Raw genomic sequence first — 18,691 nt, 5'->3', positions numbered from 1 at the left:
GGAGGGAAGTTCAGAACTTAGGACTATTGCAGCTGTTGGGCACAGTTATCAAATTTGGAATTATGAATCTCAGTGAAGCAAGGGAGCAGAAGTATTGAGAGTACAGGTACCTTGGAGTGTTCTGGGGTGGATACTGTCATCAAGATTGAGAGAGACAATGCTGTGTCTTCCAACTAATTTTTAAAAAATATTTTGGTAAATGGTTTTTCTTTTTAAAAATGAGGGTTCTGCAGCACACTGTATGTACTATTATAAGCAGCTTAATGTGGGAGACAATGAGAGCAGGATTCTCTCTTGATTGACCGGGAGGAAGTTTCTAATCAGCACACAGCCTCCAGAAGGAAAAGCCAACAGCTCAACAAAAGCACCCATACCCACTAAAGGCATCTTTTCCAAGTTAAAGCATCTCTGTCCTCTGAGTGATAAAGGTATGGGTTCAAATTCTACTCCCAGGACTTGAGGTTAAAGTCCCTGGAGTTATAAAAAGTGTAGGACTGGTGTCTGTATTTCCAATAGCAGTAATTTCCACAGGGACCTGGTTAACCATCTCTCCACAATGCACTCTGCTCCTTTAGCTCAGTTCCAGGGTCTACATTGTTTTTCAATTTAAAATTGACATTTTGGAATCTCCACCAATGTACAGACAGTAAGGAAGTTGGCAAGCTGTTAAAATAGTTTGCTTTGTTGGCCCAGAGAGGATGCATTATTTGAGCCATGTGACATTGTTGAAAAGGTATGTGCACTGTATAGTTTCAGCAGTAAACTTCTATGATGAGTTTGATGGGCAACTAACCTACAAACCCAGCAAGTTCCCAAAGTAACAGGGAGTGAGAGGATGAGATGTCATTTGGCTGAAGAAAGCAGGTGGACTGCCATTCACCAAACATCAAATTCTGGATATTCACAACATTCACTGCATGTTCTGAACCACTGCATGTCCTGAACCACTGCATGTCCTGAACCACTGCATGTCAAGCAAGGTGCTACAGACAAACCGTGACATGAGTTTTGATCTTCAATGTTGAGTCATTGACAGACCTGCATTTGTCTACTTTCTTTCACAGCTTCAGGGTATCCCAGTCTTTAAAAAGGCTACATTGGCTGTACAAATGCAATTACGATGTGGGAAAACAGAAGCTGGTAATTTTTGCAAGGCATTATCCCACAGACAGCAGTGAGGCGGTGACCAGACGCTGTGCTGCAGCGGTGATGGTCGAGAGACGTGTATTGTCCAGATCAGCTGGGAGAACTTCCTCGCTCTTCTCTGAGCTAGTGGCTAGGTGTTTCCAACATCTCCCTGACACCAGGGAGGGGACCTCAGTTGAAGTCTCATCTGGATGAAGGCAGCCTTGCACAGGGAGGAAGGCTGTGCACATGTCTCTGGAGGGGGATCACAATCCCAGAGCATCCAACCCAGCAGATAGTGTGTTACCCTCTGACCAGAACGAAAGCCAGCCCCTCGAACACTGTTACATACCTTTCTCTCCAACAAACGGCAAAGACCAAGTGAAGACATCCATGAAGTTGGGCAGCCAATAGGGATGTGGGGAACAATTGAACTGTCGAATGTTCATGACGTTGTTTTCATATTTCAAAACTGCAGCTGGAAAACATGAAAATAATAAGGAAAAGGAGGATCAGAAAATCTCTGTAAAGACCCAAGATGTATGCAAGAGTGGAATAATAGAGTTTGGTAAAATATATTGCTTAATCATTTGTCAGTTTGTTGTCTCAAACTCAGAGTCATAGAAGTTTGAGAGAAGAGTCATAGAGTTATACAGCATGGAAACAGACGCTTTGGTCCAACTCATCCATGCTGACCAGATATCCTAAACAGTTCTAGTCTCGATATCCTAGTCTGACCTAGTCCCATTTGCCAACACTTGGCTCACATCCCTCCATATCCTTCCTATTCATATACCCATCCAGATGCTTTTTAAATGTTATCATTCTACTAGTCTCCAACACTTCCTCCAGCAGCTCATTCCATACATACAGTACCCTCTGTGTGAAAATGTTACCCTTCAGGTCCCTTTTACATCTTTCCCCTCTCATCTTAAATCTTTGCCCTTGAGTTTTGGATATCTCTACCCTGGGGAAAAGGATCTTGGTTATTTATCCTATCCATGTCCCTCATGATTTTATAAACCTCTATAAGGTCACCCCTCAGTCTCCAATGCTCCAGGGAAAACAGCCCCAACATATTCAGTCCCTCCTTATAGCTCAAACCTTTTAATTTCAGCAACATCCTTCCTATAGCAGGGAGACCAGAATTACATGAAATATTCCAAAAGTAGCCTCATCAATGTCCTGTACAGCCTCAACATGACGTCCCAATTCCTATATTCAATGTCCTGACCAATAAAGGCAAGCCTACCAAATGTCTCCTTCACTGCCCTGTCTACCTGAGACTCCACTTTCAAGGAATTATGCACCGGCATCCCTCGGTTTCTTTGTTCAACGACACTCCCCAGGGCCCTACCATTAACTACATAATTCCCACCCTGATTTGCCTTACCAAAATACAACATCTCACATTTATCTAAATTAAACTCCATCTGCCATTCCTCGGCCCATCTGATCAAGGTCCTGTCGCACTCGGAGGTAACCAAAACAGAAATTGCTAGAAAAACTCAGCAGGTCTGGCAGCATCTGTGGAGAGAAACCAGAGTTAATGTTTAGGTTCTGGTTGCCCACTACCCCACTTACTTTGGTGTTATCTGCAAACTCACTAACTATACCTCCAATATTCACATCCAAAACATTGATAGAGATGACAAAAATGATTAGAATTATCAATGGATTCTGTTCCAAAGGCTGGAATAAACATGAGTGGTAACATCTTTATGGGGAAGATGGCCCCCAGTGTGTCACTGAAATATCTGCTGGAGCTGCAGTTACCCCGAATCTGGAGTTAATTAAATTACAGGCTCATGATCCTTCCAGAGGGAGTGCAGCAAAGTCTTCCCAGTCTGATTCCTGGGACAGCAAGTTTAGAAGAACGAGATGGAACCTCATAAAAACCGATCAAGTTGTAACAGGGCCAGACAGGAAAGATGTTCCCAGAGACCAGGGAGTCCGGAGCCAGAGGGTCAATAGCTAAGGTAAGCCATGTAGGACAGGGATGAGGAGAAATGTCTTCACCCAGACAGTGGGAAGCCTGAGGAATTCTCTGCTGCAATCAGTTAGGCCAAAACACCAAACGTTTTTGAGAAGATAGACATGGTTATTAGGGCTAATGGGTTGAAAGGGTGTGGGGAGAAAGAAGGAACAGGGGACTGAGTTGGATGATCAGCCACGACCATCCTGAATGGTGCAGCAGGCTCGAAGGGCTGAATGGCCTACTGTTGTCCATACCTCTGTTTTTTGTTTCTACCTGCCCACACCGACCAGTCCACAGCACAGGCAGTGTATTATTTGGGTCGATTAGTGAGTTACCAAACTGGACTGAGCGAGCCATTCCCACTGAATAACACCCAGGGACTGGATTTCTCCAAACACCCTCCTCAGCATCAGCTTCCAGCCCTGATACACAAATGTCATTTTGAAGAGAGTTTTTAGCCGTACATTTAAAGGGTTATATAAAACACCCTGGCATTCTCAAACAATTTCAAGTTCATGACATGCAAATCAACAGTACATTTGTGTTTGGGTCTCAGGAAACACATGGACACACTGTAAACAAATAGCAGAGCCTCCCATTTTAATAGTCTCACAGGGACTGAAGTAGATCATTCAGTCCAACAAGTCCACTGTGTCCACCATTCACAATGAGATCACAGCTGATCTGATAATCCTCACTCCCAGTCTCCTGGCTTTTCCCCAGAACCCTCTATTCCCTTCCGGATTTAAAAATCTGTCTCTCTCAGCCTTGAATCTAGTTAATGATCAACAGTCCCCTGGGGTAAGCAATTCCACAGATTCACTGTCCACTGAAAGACGACATTTCTCCTCATCTCTGTCTTAAATGGGAGACCCTTACTCGGAGATAATGCCATCTGGCCCTAGACTCTCCCACATGGGGATACATCCTTTCTACATCTACCCTGTCAAGTCTCGAAGAATCCTGAGCGTTTCAATAAGGTCACCCCTCATTTGACTTTTAAAGTCAAATGATTACATTCCCAACTGCTCATCAGTCTATCCATACCCAGTATTAGCTGAGCGACCCTGCTCTGAACTGCCTCCTATACCAGTCTATCCTTCCTGAGAGAACAGCCACAAAGTTGCTCACAGTATTTTGGTTATGGTCTGATGAGTGCCTTGTACTGTTTAGCAAAACCTCCTCACATATATACTCCATTCCCTTTGAAATAAGTTAGGTCATGAAGTTCAAGAATAGCCATTGGTTAAGTTTAATATCAGAAAGTTTCCATTAAAGTTAACACCATGGGAAAGAATCCTTTTAAAGGGTGTAAACTTATCACCAGAGACTGTACAAAGAGTCAGTCTCACTTTGAGACTTCGCGCACAAGGCTTTTGAATCATTAAGAAGACCAATGATCCTGTTGTGTAGACCATGTTTAACACCCACTAGCCTTTAAAATATTCCAGAACCTTCAGGTCAAAGGTTAGACACAAACTTTCATCGACAATGGCAACTCATCAAGGACATCTCCGTCCTGGTGTTATTTCCACTGTCACTTCCTGGCAGTGCAGTCAAATTCATCAGAAACACAACATTCTTTGGCATCACTGGATTCAAGATGTTAACTCTGTTTCTCTCTCTACAGATGCTGCCAGACCTGCTGAGCTTCTCCAGCAATTTCTGATTTTGCTTCTGATTTCCAGCACTTGCAATTATTTATGTTTTTGTGATGTTGGAGAAGGTTATTGGGCAGGACAGAGGGGGAGGACTTTGTCAACAGCTTTATCCTTCAGTTGAGATGGTAACCAAAGCTCCTGTAGACCCTAACTCTGTCACTTGGTCAAATGTAAGACACCATTTCACATAACCATGGAGTTCACATCAAACTACTTTCAAGGATTTTCTTTGGACTAGTTCAGGTATGCAGTTGGTGACTCCAGAGAAATTCTGTGACTTATGAAAGAGTAAAGAGAAGACAGAGCATTAGAAGCGGGTGTATGGTGGCTCAGTGGTTGGCACTGCTGCCTCACAGCACCAGGGACTCGGATTCAATTCCACCCTCGGGCGATTGCGTGGAGTTTGCACGTTCCCCCAGTCTCTGCATGGGTTTCCTCCCACAGTCCGAAAATGTGCAGGTTAGGGTGGATTGGCCATGGGAAATTGTCCGTAATGTCTAGGGACGTGCTGGCTAGGTGGGTCAGTCATGGGAAATGCAGGGATGGGCTGGATCTGGGCAGGATGCTCTTCTGAGGGACTTGATGGGCTGAATGGCCTGCTCTCACACTGTAGGGACTCGATGGGCTGAATGGCCTGCTCTCACACTGTAGGGACTCGCAAAATTTAATTGTGTAAGTATGACCTGAGACAGCCATTACTGCCATTATACACCAGGGTCCTCCAAACCCAGCAATGAATCCTCCCTAAACCTTTCCAAATTATTGGAGTTAAAATATTTCTTGTTTCAAAATAGTGCTGCTTCTTTTGAAAAGCATGTCAGATTAAGAACCTCCTCCACATATGTTAATGCCTTCACTCCAGCTCAACATTAAATTTCAACTTTGTAATTAATTTGTATAAACAGCAACTCAGAGGCAGGATACAGCACACTTGTTCTCAGATTATCACACCACATCTCAGTATAACACTGCCCAAAGGTCAAAGCAAATCTCAATCATGTGTCGGGGGGTGACCGCGAGCATTTCGCTGACCAGCCGGGTTTAAAGGTTCACAATTAACACGACTTTGAACAAACAAATGCTCTTCCCCTGGTAGGAGAGGGTCAGTAAGAGGAAGGCACAAACTTATTGAAATTGGGAAGGAACTAGGGAGGGATCATGGAGAACTGTTTGATGCAGAGTGTTATGATGGTCAGGGAAGTGTGCCTGAAAGGGTAGTGCAAGCAGATCCAGCAATAACCTTCAAAGGGAAACCAGGAAACATTCTGCAGACAATGGGGAAGGAGCAGGTGAGTGGGATTAACGGGGCAGCCGAATGGCCTCTGTGCTATATGATTCTAAGAAGCATTAATTCAGTCCTTGCAGAGTTTAATGAACAGCATGGTGATCCTTACAGCACAGATCTTTTATCAAGAGTGTGTGTTGCTGGAAAAGCACAGCAGGTCAGGCAGCATCCGAGGAGCAGGAGAATCAACGTTCCGGGGATAAGCCTGATGGAGGGTTTATGCAAAATGGAGGGTAAGGTGAGAGAGAGGGAGGGAGAGAGGGAGGGAGAGAGGGAGGGAGAGAGAGAGAGAGAGAGAGAGAGAGAGAGAGAGAGAGAGAGAGAGAGAGAGAGAGAGAGAGAGAGAGAGAGAGAGAGAGAGAGAGAGAGAGAGAGAGAGAGAGAGAAAGAAAGAAAGAAAGAAAGGAAGAGAGAGAGAGAGAGAGAGAAAAAGAAAGAAAGAAGGAAAGAAAGAAGAAAGAAAGAAAGAAAGAAAGAGAGAGAGAGAGAGAGCGCGCGCGAGCGAGCGGGGGGAAGGAGGGGGAGGGGGGAGAGGGGTGGGCAGGAGAGAGGGGAGGGCAGGAGAGAGGGGAGGGCAGGAAGGGAAGGAGGCAGAGGGGAAGGAGGGAATGGGGAGGAGGGAGGGAGAGAGAGAGAGAGGGGAAGGAGGGAGGGAGAGAGGGAGAGAGAGAGAGAAGGGGAGGAAGGAAGGAGAGAGAGAGAGAGAGAGAAGGGGAGGAAGGAAGGAGAGAGAGAGAAGGGGAGGAAGGAAGGAGAGAGAGAGAGAGAGAGAGAGAGAGAGAGAGAGAGAGAAGAAGGGAAAGAGAGAGAGAGAGAAGGAGGGAAAGAGAGAGAGGGGAAGGAGGGAGGGAGAGAGAGAGGGAGGGAGAGAGAGAGAGAGAAGACGGGGGTTGGGGGGGAGGGGGGAATGCAGGGAAGAAGGGAAGGGTGTGCTGGGGCAGTACAAACTGTGGTTTCACCATTGGGAAATCAGATTTGGCAGGGAAACACAGTACAGCAGGGAGGTTGTGTCAAAACCAGCTCAGAGTGATTAAATTTTGTCACAGCAACAATGGCGATATTTCTTAACAAATATCTCACTCTGTAGCAATACCAAACTGCTGAGAGCCCTGAACCATCCCAGTGCTGTACTTTGAAAGATCCATCTGAGGGACAGTGCCAGGTAATAGCTGCAGGAGATCTTTCATGTCGTCAGTGATACACTGAGTTTAAAGAGGCTGAAAGAAACAAATAACCTCAAGATCAAACTCCATCCCTTAGCCAATGTTGCCAACCACTTGGCAGAGACTGTCTGAGGTGAGACCAGAGACTATTTGCAATACCAATGTCCCGTTGAGCTGACCTTCCAGTGTCACAGCCACCAGCAGCAGATACCTAAACCTGCCTCAGTCTCAGTTTCAGTCCCCTCACAGGGACAGAATCGCTCGATCATGCCTTTGAGAGTTACAACACTCCCCTGACTGGCTTCTCGCATTTGTAAATCCAGCTGCTTGTATCTTAACGCAGGCCTGGTCACCCAGCTGCCAAGTCTCTGCTCACTGACTCCTGCTGCAGGAACCTCCAATCCCACATTCCCAGCCGAGCGGTCAAATTCTTCCTTGGCTTCACCTTTCCCAATCTCAATCCTAACAACGTGAGAATCCTGATACTCCTCCAGTCCTGACCTTTTTCAACATTCCTGAATCCCAGTGCCTTTGGAGCTGTACCTTCACTCTGGCTTCCAAGCTCTGCACTGCCCTGATGAAGATATTCTCCCCTCCTAAAAAAACCCTTATCCAAACCGATGGTTACCTGTCACAATATTTTACACTGCTCACTGTCACATTAAGTCTGATATTTTCTGTGTAGCACTGTGGCATGTCTCTCACACTGTACAAATGCTAATTATTACATCACTATCATTGATTCAGAATCCTCCTACAAACATTGAAGTTGCACTAACGATAGCGGAGAATGAATAAGGACAGTATTAGGCCAGATGAGACTGAGAAATCTCTCAAGGATTTAGTCCTGACCTTGTGCAGCAGAATGTGAACAATGCTGCTGCAGGCAAGAGTCAGGCACTACATCGGGGAGCAACTCAATGTCAACTTCAACAACGTGGGCAGCTTTGCCTCAGGGTAACCCATGCTAAACACACAAAACCCCAGCCCCAGATCACAGTCAGTACACAGCATGCAATCAAACTGATAGAGAACATAGCCCTCCAGGTAATAGGATTGTGGGGAGGGAGGAGATAGGGTCTCTGGGATTCCAATGGGGAAGGAGGATTGTCAGTTCCCCAGGTACTACTGTCAACAAAGGCACAAGAGAATTTACAGGGATGTTTCAAATAATGTGTTTTCTTTGAGCATTTCCCTATACTCGTTACAGAGTACAAGACATTGTTACTTGATTGGACACATTCCCCTCACCACCCCCACACACAGCTTGCCAACCCTCTTGGATGCTGGGAAACATCCTCGAACATTATTTCAAGGTAGTTCAGAGGAATTTTACCCTCGTCTAGGAAAAAGTCTACTGTCAGTCAGAGTCTCTGTCCCTGTTACCGCTGCTATTTGTGGGGTTTGCTGAGTACAAACTGATTCTGTATTCCTTACTGCGACTGCACTTTGGGAGAGGTTTATCAGCTGTGAAAATACACCCACATGCCCTCAGGTTCTGTACAAAAGTAATTCTTATTAATGATTACGGCACATCCGGTTCCCTGGTGGCTTTGCTGGAATAGCCCTTGGGTTTTGGGGGGTCGAAGGGCTGCATTTAATCTTTACAGACAGATGTTTCCCGCAAGAAAAATATCAGACAACTGTGCAGATATGCAACAGACAGGGCATGTCGAGAAAAAAGCCAAGCTCATCATTCAAGCTGATGTTTGTTACATCTGATCCCCCTGGGATGGCAACACTACTTCTCTCTCTAGTCACTGACCTGACTATTTCCAACAGTTTTGGCTTTGATTAGTCCCAATGCTTTTTTTTGTTTGATTCCTCAAATAGTTCTGGGATCACAGGCACGACCAGTATTTATTGTCCATCCCTAACTGTCCTTGAACTGAGTGCCTTGCTTGGTTATTTCAGAGGTAGGTTCAGAGTTGCTGACTCTGGAGTCACATGTAGGCCAGACCAGCTAAAAGCAGCAGATTCCCTTCACTGGAAGCCATTCAGCCCATTGTGTCTGTGCTAGCAGTGAACCAGATGGCTCTTTACAGCATTGACAATCACCATTTTGAGTGCTGTCCTATTAAATTTAAATGCCACCAGTTACAGAAGCAAAATGCCCAGAGCTTTAGCCTCGGACACAGTCCAGTTACACTACATTACACAGTGTGTCTCCCCCAACACCATGCTATCCTGCTATAGTCTGAAGAGATTGTACAGTTCACTTGTTCATGATTAATACCAGTCAGTGCGGAGACAGTGGGTTGGATATTAAATCCTGAGATTTGGTTTTTAAAAGAACACCTGAAATTTTACATTTTTATCTAAAGCCAACTTCCAGATCCTTCTGCCAGTTTAGAATCTGCATGTCACTCAGTTACTGATTTCCAATTTAGTCAGATATTCTTAATGGATGTACTGCCATTTCTTTCTGTCTCGAAATGACGGATGTGGCACTGAGGAAATATCAGTTCATATACATTTTCTCAGGAGCATAGATTCTGTTGCTATGGAAATTACTGCACATCTGTCAACATCACGCTATAATTGAATAAAATCTCTCCCACAATAATCGTCAGTGAATCATGAAAATGTTACTGTTTGAAATCTCAATGTGAACACCAAGTGATACTATGCCTGATAATTTAAAACAAGAAACTGTGGATGCTGCAAACCTACAACAAACACAGATTGCTGGAGAAACTCAGCAGGTCTGACATCATCTATGGAGAGAGAAACAGAGTTAATCTTTCGAGTCTGGTGGCTGTTCTTCAGAATTGGTCAGTTTGTTTTTTTTTTGAAGTCGATGAGAGTTGAGCAAATGTTAATGGTCAGAGAGATTGGAGGGTTAATATACATGAATGACAAACGTAACGAGCAGTATACCAAGCAGCGAGCAAGGAGAATGGCATGCTGCTGTTTATTGCAGTGTAGCAGTATGAGAGTCGTCCTAACATTACATGCTCGCTTGGTGAGGTCACACCTTGGGTCCTGGGTAGTTTTTGTTGAGAGTGCAACGAGGTCAGTCAGGTGACCTCAGAATCTGAGTTCCCTGACTGGGGCTGTTAATCTGGCCCAATTAGGGAGCCCTGGCTGACAGATATAAACAGGAGTGCCAGAGGTTCTGCTCACTCTGAGAGCTGGCTCTGAGGGAGCTGGATCAGTGTCAAGGACTCTCCCCGTGTAAATAAAGGTTATTCGGTGATGGGATACTGGTCTCTGGAGTTACTGCAGTTATGGCATCCTTATCATTGGAAAGTTACACACAGGGAGTGCTGTGAAAGTTCATTACACCAACTCCTGGCGATGAGAACACTGACCTATTTGGAGAGATTGAGTAGGACAGGCCAAGACTTCAGTGCTTTATTAGAAATGAGGGGAAGCAATCTCTCTGAAATAACCAGAATTCTTTAAAATGTTGACAGGGTGGGTCAGGTAGATTTGGGTGAACGTTCTTGGTCCTGAGATGTTTGCTTGGTCTGAGAGGCTAGGACACATGGAAGACAAACCCAGGATAACGGTTTGGCCATTTCAGAGTGAACTCATGAAAGATTTCCACATTCAGAAATTTAGTTGATTGATTTGGTGAAGATACAGTCAAAGGCGAGATGAGATTGCATTAAACAATAGTGTAGGCACACATCTACGTAATCGCTGCTGCCCTTGGGCTCTCCAAGATATAGAATCCCTACAGTGTAGAAGCAGGTCATTTGGCCCATCAAGCCTACACCGATCTTCTGAACAGCATCCCACACAGACTCACCCCAGCCCTGGAACCCTGCATTCCCCAAGGCTAATCCACTTAACCTGCACATCTTTGGACTGTGGGAGGAAACCAGAGCACCCAGAGGAAACCCATGCAGACACGGGGAGAATGTGCAAACTCCACACAGACAGTCATCCGAGGTTGGAACCCAACCTGGGTCCCTGGTGCTGTGAGGCAGCAGTGCTAACCACTGACCCACCATGCTACAATGTGAAATGAATGTTCAAATGTGATACTGAGCCACATGCAGGTCTGTTAGAAAGCTTGACTTGGCAAATTATTGAAAAAGTGGTCGATATTTAAAACTGGTCCATTAATTATACAATGTCATCAGAGCTCACTTAGTGTATAAAAACAAAATTAAGTTATGAATCTTGAAGTTCTTCTTTCAGGCATTAATAACTCACGCGAAGACAGATGTAAACAAGTTTACTTTGAATTAACTCAAAACTCATTCATTTTGTTATTGTGCTGCGATGAGAGAAGGCAACATTTGCTTGCAGAGAGACTGGTTTTCAATCACGTAACTGCTCCAATATTCAAATTTTTTTTTATATCTGTTTAAATCAGAAAAGCAATCTAATAAATCTCTCACACTCGCCTCTCCATTGCTATGTGCAAAAAGATCATATTTATTCATCAGCGTCTAAAAGCAAACCAGCTGAAATAAATGACTGTCTCACCACTCTATCCAACAGATAGCCTTACTCTGGGATTGGCAACATTCTAACTAGAAAAGACATTTTTAAAATTTAGTCAGAAATGTAATCTCTTCAGAGCTGCAATGTTGTTATTCACATGCCTATCATGAATAGATTTAGATTTATGAACGAAATTTCTGTTCCCCAAACATCTTGTTTATTTTACAATCAATTTACTTTGTTAAAATGCTTGTAATTCACATCAATACTATTGCTTTTTCTGTAGAAAAAATAAAACTGAAGGTATTACAGTGGCTAAAAATGGGAAACGAATTAGATATTAAAAACAGAGATGGTTATGTTTATGTGAATAGTCCCAGGGATGAGGAAACAAAGTGCCACAGAGTGATTGCAGATGTCGGGGCTGGTCTCTGTGAAGGAGAAAGGATTGTGAGGAGATTTGCAAAATCACGAGGGATCTGGCCCTATTGGTGGAAAGATTGAGAACCTGGGGAACAAAATTAAGGTGATTGGAAGCGGGAGAAATGGTGACATGAGGAGAAGTCTTTTCATGCAGTGAGGGAGGTCAGGATCTGTGCAAGGAGGCAGATTCGATAGGGAATGGATCATTATCGGAAAAGGAAACATTATAGGGCTATGGGAACTAGGTGGGGCAGTGGGGCTAAGGAATGTTCTTGTATTGAGTCTGTACAGACATTATGGGCTGAATGGACACGTTTTGCAATGCAACGTTTTGGAATTCTATAAATAAACAGAAATGCAACAGAAACAAATAACTTTCACTTTAATACGATTTGTTGGATTTACATAGAAGCCAGGAGACATAGGCCTTTTGGCCAATCAAGCCTACTCTGCCATTCCATAGAGATCATGGCTGATCATGTTATGGTCTCAACTTCACACTCCTCCCACTTCCACACCAGTGGCTCCTAACTAGGTCACAAATCTATCTACCCTGCCTTAATGATACCATTGTCACTGTCCTCTGAGGAAGAATGTTCTTTGGTGAGTCAATCAATGCCTTAACATCTGAACCATGATAGTTCCTCTGGTGAAGTGGTAGTGTCCTTCTCGTTGAGCTAGGTAGCTGAAATTTAAGCCCCACCTGTCCCAGAGGTGTGTAATAACATCTGCCAACAGGTTGACTGGAAAAAGAGTTTGTTTCTTCACATGTGAATCATGAGGAGCTGCTCAAATCCTTCATGAACCATCAGGGAGGCGATGGCCTAATGGTATTATTGCTGGGACTGGTAATTCAGAGACACAGGTAATGTTCTGGGGACCTGGGTTCGAATCCGGTCACGGTGAATGGTAGGATATGAATTCAATAAAAATCTGGAATTAAGAGTCTGATAATTGTCGATTCTCAGGAAAGACCCGTCTGGTTCACTATGTCCTTCAGGGAAGGAAACTGCCATCCTTACCTGGTCTGGCCTACATGTGACTCCAGACCACACAGCAATGTGGTTGACTTGTAACTGCCCTCTGGGCAATTAGGGATGTGTAATAACAATGTTCACAGCCAATGAATAAATAAAATAATTCACAGCCTTGGGCCTAAGGGATGGTTCACATTTCTGTATGATGATCAACAGATTTAAGAAGCTTCCAAGATGTTGCAGTGAGTGAAAAGCAGCAGAGACGCTGTTGCACGTTATATTTTTAAAACAATCATTCCTCAAATGTGTTTGCTCTCCCCCCCCCCCCACCCCCACCCCCAGTTGAGAGAGGGTGTCAGACCAGAGTGACTGAATGAGCACAGATACGTTGGGTGGGTGGGACTCCGAGAGAGTGGAGTTCAGGTGGAATTCAGCTGAAAGTGTCAAACAGAGCTGGAACTTACATCCAGAACTTCAACCTGAGCTACAAATCTTCTCAAAACTCACTAGCCCTGAAAACGTCAATCGAACAAAAGCCAGGCCTCCAGTCTCAATCACAGCCACGTGGAGACAGGGTGGAGATGACACTAAACTAAGGTGCAACGAGGCAGTCCTGGTGAAACCATTTCCCAGAAAGAAAATACCTGGTCTGGCCTTAGTGAAATAGTCAGAGAGAATTAACTCAGCAGGGATGAAACTTTGCTCAGTTACAAAGCATAGAAACAGGCCATTCGGCCCAACTCCTGTATGCCAGTTTGTACTCCACAGGAACCCTGTCCACCTGACTCCATTCCACCCTATCAACATTAGTGGGCAGACATGATGGGCCAAAGGATGTCGTCTTGTGTGCTGTGAGACTCTATACCCTTTGAATCCCTTCTCCCTCATGCACTTATCCAGCTTTCCCTGAAACATCTGTATGAGTCATCTCAACCACAACCTGTAGCAACAAGTTCCACAACCTGACCACTCCCTGGGTAAAAGGATTTGTCCCAAATTTCATAACCAGTGGTAATTTCTCTGCAACTGCCAAACTTCAGGGTTAGACGTCGGTTGCCTCTTGTCACGGGACAGGAACAATAACCATTCCAACCGGGTATCATTGCCAACACTTCAGTCACCCTCTTAGAACACGGTGCTGTACTTTCAGTTCCAAAGGAATGGTTGAATCAAGTGTACAGTAACTTCCCCGCCCCGTGTGGTACTTACACATTTGGGTCAGAAGGTTCATGTCTCACATGTGACCTTGAGCACAAACATGTTTAAAACACCACAAGGTTACACAGAGTGCTGCACAGTTACAGGTGCTGTCTATCGTACGGTAGATTAGACCACAGCTCCATCTGGTCAGTAACGTGGATATAAATGTATTCACTCGCACTGATTTGACAAGAGGGACACTTCTCCTTGATGTGTGGACCTACACTGTACCAACAGGATCAGGAGGCCTGATGTGGGAGGGGACTATCTGTGCAGGCTTTCTAAAACAGTGGCTACATTTTCTAAAAGTTACTACTTCACCCAGTCCTCCTAAAAGGCATTATGAAAGCTAGTCCAGTCCTGTCTAAAATGCTAACATTCTTTACAGAGGAACCAGGGCAATGCCAAGTGAAACAGAACAGTTCTGATTTAGTCCTGGTGTGGAAATAACAACTTTGTTTTTAAAACAGTTCAATTTCTGCCATTAGTGAACAGCATTTCCATATTGCACAGTCAGAGACACAAACATACCTCTCCAACCTCAAGGACACATTAACAGTTGAAATAGAAAACCACAAATATTTTGCTTAACTCGAGTTTTAATGACACCCTTCCCCCCCACCCACAGACGCACACACACAAAATCATGATAATGTTAAAGAGTAACAACCCAAACACTTTAATGCAGTTGGTGTGTCAGGAAGTAAGTGTGTCCCTGTTGGTGTGTCAGTAAGTGAAGTTCTTGAGGTGTCTTCACACTTCAACAAGACTAACAACTCCAAACAGACAGAGCACATAACACAAGGACTGAAACCATGGCCAAGCAGAAAGTTAAAGTAATAAGAAATCGTACAAGTCAAAACAAGAGAATTAAAACCAATTTGACAATGGCTAGGAATCATTTCAGTGGGAGCGATGACTGTTTGCCCATTTGCTGATGACTTGCTCATTATCCCTCCAACAGCAGCAACTCACCTTCCCAGGTCTGTACATTTTGTCACCATTTTCTGGTTCATTATATTTAAAGGGCTCTCACTGATATTTAATTTTTCATTATCTTCTGATCAGTATGATGCTGTGGAGTCTTTACTTTGTACTATGAAAACAGGATTTTGTTTCTCAATCTATTCCTATACACTATCCTTAAAAAGAACAAAGTTTTTTAACAGTCCTTCCCGAATTTTCAAAGCAGTTTAATTCTTGTTCAAATTCCCTAAGATAATACATTTTAAAATAATTTAGTTCATCCATTAAAATTGCATTTCAATTTTAATACGTTTGAAATGCTCATTAAGGTATCAGCTTTAGGCACTTGTCCAGTAGAATATCTGGTGCTACAGGTCATGAGGAAACTTGCTCAGTCATTTTGCTTACAAACTGTTTTAGTTGTTCATGAAATGTAGGTATTGCTGATCTGACTGGATCTTATTGATACTAATAACAGTTCAGATTTCATCTGAGCCTCTTTATCTCCAGACTTGATGATTTCTTGTGAAAAATCTTCTATCTTGTACTCTTTGCAAACTCAAAATCAGCAAGATCCCAGTTAGGAAATCTAAATGTGTACTAACTCCCTCATTTACTTACGAGTCCTGGGACTGCACTGCTTAATTCGGGAATGTTTACCTTAGTCTGTTGGGTTCCACCCGCTAACCCTCCCCTATTGCTGTGCCTTTAGCTGCCTGGACCATTGCTCCAGAATACTTTCCTTCCAACCCTCCCTCAACCTTTTCAGAGGTCTATAAAATCTACCTTTCAATAAAGCTTTCAGTCATTAGTGCCAAAAACTGTGCAAGAAGCATATTGTCAATGGTGTCTAATGAATTGCTCCCATGCAGTACCTTGGGATGTTTCACTACATGGATCAAAAAACTAACTTGAAGGTACAATTTAATGCAAGTTGTTGTTGGTGATTCTTTGCTGACACTGAGATACACAAACACTAACATTCTTTAACGTTAGAGTTGGTCTTTGTTAGAAGATTCAGTCAGAGAGGTTCTCTTTACTGGTAGCAGACATTTTATTTATATTCACAGTGATGTCAGTGATGCGTCAATTCCCTTAATGATTTAGAACTTCTTTCCTTCAGTAAGAAAATGTACAGCCGAGGGGAGCACTAGCCTTGACACAAGATGTTGAACATCAGGCCATCCCATAGGAAAGCGGTGAGCCACAGACTCCCTTATCTGGGCTGCTCTCCTGGTCCTGTTATTACAGATTAGATTAGATTACTTAGTATTGATCTTTCAGGAAACAGAAACAAACTCTGACATTTCATTTCCAACACCCCACCAGGTTCATAGGATTGGGGAAAAAAAATACTCTCACTCGGAGCTGCACAAACCAAGCGATGACGTAAAAAGGAAATCCCATCAATTTACAGGAAGGAAGGTAAGAGTTCAGGACCCACTGATTGGAGAGATATATACACCACAGAATCTCAGCTCCTGCCTGGACAAAGATAGAATATCCACAAAATTAGTCACCATTTTAAATATTATAGCTATGCTCTAAAAGAGAACGAGGGAGCACACTGCTCCAGCTGGATGTTTAATGCGAGGATAAAGCTTGCAGATTCAAGATAATACTTCCACCCCTTTCTTGGGAGGAAGACCCACCTGAAATATCAGCTGGGAGAGGGGGAGGGGGCACTAGCAGCAGCTGGGAGAGGGAGAGGGGGAGGTGCCACCAGCAGCTGCTGGGAGAGGGGGAGGTGCCACCAGCAGCTGCTGGGACAGCAGATTAAATGTTCGGGAATACAGACAGTGCCCAAAATGACAAGTCTATCCAGGGATCAAGGGGCTCAGTGAGGTGTGAGTGTGAGAGTTAGTGAGTGTGTGAGAGATTGAGAGTGTGAGGTGGAAGAGTGAGCATGAGTGTGAGTGTGAATATGGGAGGGCAAGTGTAACATCTGCTACAGAGACACCCACTCCACTGGGAATAGGTTACAAGTCAGAAACTATTTACCAAAGCCACATTCGAACCTCCAGCAACCGGAGGCATTCCATACTTTTGCTGCCTGGCTCCTGACTCTCAGCGTGTCCTGTTCCCCCATTTCCCGCTGTGCTCACTGACCTACATTAGCTCACAGTCAAATAACATCCTGAGTTTAAACTAGGCAGGGGGACAAACTGCCTAGTCTAAGTTTAACAAAACCTGCCCAACGATTGCAAATCCGCAGCAGTGGCTGTGTTCTCTGTGACAATGCCATTGCCAAAAGAATCCACTTACCAACATGGACAAGCCAGGGATAGCAGAGCCATGGTGACAAAGGGAAGGCCATGCCTTACACATTTGACTGAGTTCTTTGAGGAAGTAACAAGGAGGATCAATGAGGGTAGTGCAGTGGATTTATCCACGTGGATATTAGTAAGGCATCTGACAAAGTTCCACATGGCAAAAAAGTAAAAACAGCTATGGGGGAGATTGGAGAGGCTGGCATTGTCTTCCAAGGAGGTAGAGAAAGCTGAGGGTGACATGACTGAGATATAAAACCAGCGAGAGGGAGAGATAGCACAGACAGGAGGGACCTGTTTCCCTTGACAGAGAGTTGAAAAAAAAACAGGGGTCACAGATTCCAGTTCAAGGGCACATATGGAAAATCCCTTTCACGCAGAGGTTCATGGGCATCTGGAATTCACAGTCTGAGGTGGTGCAGGAGGCAGAGATCTGAAAATCTTTCAAAACTTGGACCTGGATCTGCACCTCAGGTGCTGAAAGCTGCAGGACTATGGACCATCTGCAGGAAGATGGGATGAGAAAGGGCATCTGGGTGTCTTTGGGTCAGCATGGACATGGTGGGCTGAACTGGCCCTTTCTGTGCATCAACCTATCAGCATATGCCTCTTGTGCAGGATTCCCCTTGAAGTGATATTGTTGTGAAGGGGCCTGATGAATGTGCAACAGAGGCTGCACCAAGAGAGTTTTTTTTTAAAAGCAATACATGAGCTCTGTATGATCAAATAACTACTGGGATTTTAAAATGTTCACTCTTTTCAAATTCCTCACTGCATTTCACAAGGCCGCAATCCCGACACCCCTTCCTATCAGTCACCTCCTGCAGCCCCTACACCTCCTCCCTATCCCCGTCACCTCCTCCAGCCCCCACACCCCCTCCCTACATCCATGACCTCTTCCAGCCCCTACACTCATCACATTCTCCAGCCCTTACACCCCCTCCCTACATCCATCACCCCCTACACCCCCTCCCTACATCCATCACCTCCTCCAGCCCCCACACCCCCTCCCTACATCCATCACCTCCTCCAGCCCCTACACCCCCTCAATATCATCTCCGTCACCTCCATCCCCTCCCTATCTCCGTCATCTCCTCCAGTCCCTACGCCTACTCCCTATCTCCGTCATCTCCTGCAGCCCCTACACCCCTTCCCTATCTCCGTCATCTCCTCCAGCCCCTACACCCCCTAACTCCGTCACCTCCTCAAATTCCTACACCCCTCCCTTTGTGATCTCCTGAT

The 18,691-nt window shown here is 44.6% G+C and overlaps 1 protein-coding gene and 1 long non-coding RNA gene across 7 annotated transcripts in view; one reads left to right on the top strand and one right to left on the bottom strand.

The window, feature by feature from the left end:
- Positions 1–18,691, bottom strand: part of LOC122539543 (protein phosphatase 3 catalytic subunit alpha) — a 332,195-nt gene that overhangs the window by 41,144 nt on the left and 272,360 nt on the right. For all 5 annotated transcript variants that reach the window (XM_087979864.1, XM_043674511.2, XM_043674507.2 and 2 more), the window contains exon 9: positions 1,478–1,603. In XM_087979864.1, coding sequence (XP_087835990.1) covers positions 1,478–1,603 — 126 coding nt within the window. The remainder of the gene's footprint in view (positions 1–1,477; positions 1,604–18,691) is intronic.
- The window catches only part of LOC122539544 (uncharacterized), a 68,735-nt gene that overhangs the window by 16,789 nt on the left and 33,255 nt on the right, over positions 1–18,691 (top strand). The window contains exons 1-2 of one of the 2 annotated variants that reach the window (XR_015753293.1): positions 15,068–15,196; positions 16,509–16,604. This is a non-coding gene — a long non-coding RNA (uncharacterized LOC122539544). Of the gene's footprint in view, positions 1–15,067; positions 15,197–16,508; positions 16,605–18,691 lie in introns of those variants that run through there. The other variant, XR_015753294.1, reaches the window with a different exon arrangement.

The sequence above is a fragment of the Chiloscyllium plagiosum genome, unplaced genomic scaffold (assembly GCF_037043375.1).
Source record: "Chiloscyllium plagiosum isolate Xiang-an unplaced genomic scaffold, Cpla_swu_hap1 HiC_scaffold_36, whole genome shotgun sequence".
NCBI lineage: Eukaryota > Metazoa > Chordata > Chondrichthyes > Orectolobiformes > Hemiscylliidae > Chiloscyllium > Chiloscyllium plagiosum.
This window is presented reverse-complemented; position numbering and strand designations above follow the sequence as displayed.